Source organism: Lucilia sericata, unplaced genomic scaffold (genome assembly GCF_015586225.1).
Source record: "Lucilia sericata isolate MDLA Ls3-8-SP2 unplaced genomic scaffold, ASM1558622v1 Contig000630F_arrow, whole genome shotgun sequence".
Taxonomy (NCBI): Eukaryota; Metazoa; Arthropoda; class Insecta; order Diptera; family Calliphoridae; genus Lucilia; species Lucilia sericata.
The window spans coordinates 226,773-232,772 of NW_023994636.1; the positions used below are offsets into that span (position 1 = coordinate 226,773).

The 6,000-nt window shown below is 32.5% G+C and overlaps 1 protein-coding gene across 1 annotated transcript; it reads left to right on the forward strand.

The window, feature by feature from the left end:
• The first annotated feature begins 3,379 nt into the window (after positions 1 to 3,379).
• On the forward strand, positions 3,380 to 5,797 carry LOC119606855. The gene has a single exon (XM_037960505.1). It carries the CDS (start codon positions 3,840 to 3,842, stop codon positions 5,787 to 5,789), a length of 1,950 nt encoding a protein of 649 aa, XP_037816433.1. The 5' UTR covers positions 3,380 to 3,839; the 3' UTR covers positions 5,790 to 5,797.
• Positions 5,798 to 6,000: the final 203 nt, after the last annotated feature.

Genomic DNA, 6,000 nt, shown 5'->3' on the forward strand with positions numbered 1-6,000 from the left:
GTCTATAGTCTAGTCTATAGTCTAGTCTATAGTCTAGTCTATAGGTCTAGTCTATAGCTAGTCTATAGTCTAGTCTATAGTCTAGTCTATAGTCTAGTCTATAGGTCTAGTCTATAGTCTAGTCTATAGTCTAGTCTATAGTCCTAGTCTATAGTCTAGTCTATAGCTCTAGTCTATAGTCTAGTCTATAGTCTAGTCTAGTCTATAGTCTAGTCTATAGTCTAGTCTAGTCTAGTCTAGTCTAGTCTATAGTCTAGTCTAAGTCTAGTCTATAGTCTTAGTCTATAGTCTAGTATAGTCTAGTCTACGTCTAGTCTAGTTAGTCTAGTCTAGTATAGTCTAGTCTAGTATTAGTCTAGTCTATAGTCTAGTCTAGTCTATAGTCTAGTCTAGTTAGTCTAGTCTATAGTCTAAGTCTATAGTCTAGTCTATAGTCTAGTCTAGTCTAGTCTAGTCTATAGTCTAGTCTATAGTCTAGTCATAGTCTAGTCTATAGTCTAGTCTATAGTCTAGTCTAGTCTATAGTCTAGTCTAGTCTATAGTCTATGTCTATAGTTATAGTTTCTAGTCTAGACTATAGTCTAGTCTAGTCTAGACTATAGTCTAGTCATAGTCTAGTCTATAGTCTAGTCTATAGTCTAGTCTAGTCTAGTCTAGTCTACAGTCTAGTCTATAGTCTAGTCTATAGTCTAGTCTATAGTCTAGTCTATAGTCTAATCTATGGTCTAGTCTATAGTCTAGTCTATAGTCTAGTCTATAGTCTAGTCTATAGTCTAGTCTATAGTCTAGTCTATAGTCTAGTCTATAGTCTAGTCTATAGTCTAGTCTATAGTCTAGTCTATAGTCTAGTCTATAGTCTAGTCTATAGTCTAGTCTATAGTCTAGTCTATAGTCTAGTCTATAGTCTAGTCTATAGTCTAGTCTATAGTCTAGTCTATAGTCTAGTCTATAGTCTAGTCTATAGTCTAGTCTATAGTCTAGTCTATAGTCTAGTCTATAGTCTAGTCTATAGTCTAGTCTATAGTCTAGTCTATAGTCTAGTCTATAGTCTAGTCTATAGTCTAGTCTATAGTCTAGTCTATAGTCTAGTCTATAGTATAATCTATAGTCTAGTCTATAGTCTAGTCTATAGTCTGGTTTATAGTCTAGTCTATAGTCTAGTCTATAGTCTAGTCTATAGTCTAGTCTATAGTCTAGTCTATAGTCTAGTCTATAGTCTAGTCTATAGTCTAGTCTATAGTCTATAGTATAATCTATAGTCTAGTCTATAGTCTAGTCTATAGTCTAGTCTATAGTCTGGTTTATAGTCTAGTCTATAGTCTAGTCTATAGTCTAGTCTATAGTCTATAGTATATATAGTCTAGTCTATAGTCTAGTCTATAGTCTAGTCTATAGTCTAGTCTATAGTCTAGTCTATAGTCTAGTCTATAGTCTAGTCTATAGTCTAGTCTATAGTCTAGTCTATAGTCTAGTCTATAGTCTAGTCTATAGTCTAGTCTATAGTCTAGTCTATAGTCTAGTCTATAGTCTAGTCTATAGTCTAGTCTATAGTCTAGTCTATAGTCTAGTCTATAGTCTAGTCTATAGTCTAGTCTATAGTCTAGTCTATAGTCTAGTCTATAGTCTAGTCTATAGTCTAGTCTATAGTCTAGTAGTCTAGTCTATAGTCTAGTCTAGTCCATAGTCTAGTCTATAGTCTAGTCTATAGTCTAGTCTATAGTCTAGTCTAGTCCTATAGTCTAGTTTATAGTCTAGTCTATTGTCTATTCTATAGTCTAGTCTATAGTCTAGTCTATAGTCTAGTCTATAGTCTAGTCTATAGTCTAGTCTAGTCTGCAGTTTTTCATTAATTTTCTTATTAAATATACAATTGTCTTTTTCTTTTTTATAAAACATGCATTGTTTTGATGACAAATAGTGACGTTTTCTGTTGTGTTGTGTGGCAACACCACGAAGTTTAATCTTGTACGCAAAAACATCAAAGGGGTTTAACATCAGATTAAATTTATATTTAGATTAACTAATCTGATTATTAATTGGCATTTTATTGCCAACTCAAAAGCCTGCTCTAAGTTGTTAATCTATTTACCTAATAACCCATAAAAGTAAATACGTAACTTACCATGTTAAGTGCTGACGTTTTTCTCCTCCAATTGCAATTTTCCATTAAGTTTATCACGCATTTCATTTCTCTCAATAATTAGTAGTAGATAGACGAAAAGTAGTCTTAAAAAATTATTACAAACAACCGTTTTCTTTATGCTTTCAAAAAACATCACTTCTCTTTTTAAAACACTTACTTGCAAGTTTAAAGCAACAACAATATTATCGACAAGGAATGCAAATACAAAGCGCAATGCAAAATAACAAAGACAATGCAGTGTAACAACAAAAACAAAACATATGAAGAAAAAAGCAAATTTTTTTAATGACACACTTCTGCTTTATATATTTTTTTAGGAAATTTTATGATTTGTTGTTATATTTTATGTTTAATAAGTAAAAACACTTTAGTTTATTAGTTATTTGTAAACATTTTATTTGTTACACAAGTTTTATTATTATTTAAGTATTTTTTTCACTAAATCACGACAATAACTTACGCACTTGTTGAAATTCAATAAGAAACTGACAAATAAAGAAGAAAAGTAAAAGACGTTTCGTTAGGTTAGAGTTGTCAAGTTTTTGAGTGCTTATGTAAATAAAGGGATGTTAGTGGTTTTTAAAAGGGAAGAGTTTTACCGGAGGGGGAATTTTAATTATTGTGAAATTGAAATTGAATCGCCGTTACGTTCGGAGTGATTTTCGAATTAGGGCCTTAAATGAGGGAGTCAATTATGAACCACTATGAATATTCTATCGAATTTAAAGAAATATTTTTGAAGTAATTATATCATAATGCTAAACTTTTGGAATAATTTATTAACTAAAAACTGATTGTCTGTAAGAGGGTTTATATGATTGAAAGATTCTCATAAAATAAGGCTTCATAAATATAGGTTTCGGTTCCTAAAAAAAACTATTTGTGTCGAATTTCATCATTACATTGACATTTTAAAGACAGTTATGAGCGTTTAATTCTTTTTCTGAAGAGAACCTCATATGGGTTTAGGGTAAATTAGGTTTCGATTGTCATTTTCGTTTCAACAAACTTTATTTATGTCGAATTTTTTCGCTATACTGGTATTATTAAGTCCGTAAAGAGAGTGAACATAATTTTCTTAATAGGAGCTTATATTGGGCTGAGAGGTTTTTTATGGGCCGTTCCTGATAGTACTTGCCGATACATTTCGGTTGATATGAAACTCGATTATGTCAAATTTCGTTCCTATATTGGTATTTTTAGCTGAGTTATGAACGCTAAAGTCATTTTGGGGAAGGTAACCTTATATGGATGATAGGTTCAGTTACAGATTCATCCTCATGAAATTCGGTAAGAAGATTTCTGTTCTTATAAAACTTCATTAATGTGCTAGTAATAAGTCTGTAATGAACATTAAAGTAACTTTCAGAAGGGGACTTTTTATAGGGTTAATTATAGACCTATATTTAACTAAAAATCATAGTAAACTTATATGTGTCCAATTTCATCACTGTCCTTGTACTTTTAAGTCAGTAATGAACGTTAAAATAATTTTTTGAAGGATACCTCACATGGGGGTAGGATCAGAAATATTCATCCCAAATGCTGCTTAATTAATTATGTCTCCTACTGAAGCATATCTGACGTTGACCGCAATTTCTTCCGATATTTGATTTTATGACTTTTTTTGTTTGTTATGCCTAAATGTTAATTCTATTTATTTGTAAATATCAATTGTTTTTCTAAAAACAAACAAATGCACAAAAATTCCAAAACCCAAACAATTATCGCTGAATTGTGTGAGAAGCTACACTGTTCCGAATTGGCAGATGATTTGGAACGAGTAAATCATGCCCGGGAAATGTTAGCACAGCTACAGCAAAATGAAGTTTTCAAAAATTTACAACCAGATAAGGAAAATTTTGACATCAGCAGCAATCATACAGTCCATAAATTATCCAATATATTGCTGGAAACTAAACAAAGACTAACCACGGCCAAGCCAAGTAGCAGTAGCACAAATACAAATCAAAGTATTGATGGGGAAAGTATTCATAATATAGAGGAGAATTTACAATCAGAAGAAGAGGGAGAATATGAAATGGAAAAGAGTTTAGAGTGTGAGGAATTATCAAATGATGCCTGGTTGGGTTTCTTTCGGGGTTATGAGATTTTGGAAGAAAATTGTAAAGAAACTTGTGTTATAAGCGAAAATAAGCAATGTATAGAATTGTGTTTAAAGGATGACAATAGTTCTGTGGAAAACTATTTACGTTTGGGCATACGTTGCTTTATGATTGATCTCTTTATAGGAACGGAATTGGAAAAGCAAAAATTAATTTTTACTTTAAGTGAAAGTGAACTGAAAATATCACGGGAATATGGTTTCCCTATCACTACCACCTTATTCGCCCTATTAAGTCCACGTTTGCAATATACGGGCATAATAGATGCTAAATATTCCACTGAAGCACTGGAAAAGGGTAATGAAATAATATTAACCACCAAACGCAAATACTCCACCATGGGCAGTTGTTATAAGGTCTATGTTAATGCCCGCTTTCTATTGGAAGACTGTAAAGAGGGGGATTATATTTTAATAGGACCAACATTACAATTAACCATTAAAGAGGTCTTAGAAGAAGAACTAAAATGTATTGTTACAGAACCTGGCATGTTAGCGTCACGTTTGCCGGTACGTTTTCCCGCTAGATGTAGTCGTTTGCAAATTTCCATGGAAGAACTAGAGGATATAACATTTGCCCGTGAGGTGGGCATTAATGTGTTGGTATCGTATAAACCGGGAACTCAAGAATATCTCAACAATCTTTATGATGCTTTAAATTTACTTAAATGTAATAATTTGCGTATATTTTCACGTTTAATGCTAAATGAATATCAAGAGGGTGATATGGATTTAGATTGGATTGCCGAACGTTATGATGGCTTTTTAGTGGACTTAAGTATTCAGCAAGATAGCTGTTGTTGTCGCACTATACCCACTGTAATACCAGATATTTTAAAACTCTCTTCTACATCCAAAAACTTTATTAACCAAGTTTATAATCTCAAAAAACCCATTATTTTGAACCCTAGCCTCATAGCCCAAAATCAATTGTTTGTGCTTGCTCATCACAGACCTTATATATATTACTATCCCGACAAGTATATATTTTCTAGTGCGACCTATTCAAATGCTTTCCAGTTTTATCTCTTACAAAATGCCTTAAGTGAACAAATACGCTCAACAGAATTATCACTTCAGCCCTTTTGTGATACCTCCGACTTGGGTGAAGATACCATAGCTCGTGCTTGTGTAACAGCCTCTTTAGAGTCCCAAGCCAAAGCCATAGTAGTTTGCTCTGCCATGCCTGATATGTCCATAAAATTGTCACATTTTCGTTCTGCAGCTCCTGTAATTCTGGTTTCAGCTACCAAATCGTTGGGAGACTATATCTCGTTATATCATCATATAGTTTTTATGCATTTTCGTAATCAAGGTTTATACACTTATAAGGAATACGTTGCGAATGCGTTTATATTTGTTATGATATTTTTGAAGTCTAGACAAACTTTAAATGCTGGCGACAATGTGGTGTTGGTTTATGGCTCAGATCAGAGTTCAAAATTATGTGATAAATATTTGGTATATAAATTCGATGAGAAATATTTTGCCAATAATTTGGAGGGAATTTTATTTACGTAAATAAATAACAAAAAATATGTGGAATTGACTTTCTTAATTTAGTTTTCTTAGAGTCCAGTTTAAAGTCTTGACTATAGTCCAGTCTAAAGTCTTGATTATAGTCTTGTGTGTAGTCTAGTCTATTGTCTAAAGTTTACACTTGTTTATAGTCTTGGCCGTAAAATAGTCTATAGTCTTTACTATAGTCAACGGGTCAACAGTCAGTTCCGTA

Excerpts from the sequence above, each read along its gene's own strand:
- LOC119606855 (XM_037960505.1), top strand. The coding sequence starts at position 3,840 with ATGCACAAAAATTCCAAAACCCAAACAATTATCGCTGAATTGTGTGAG.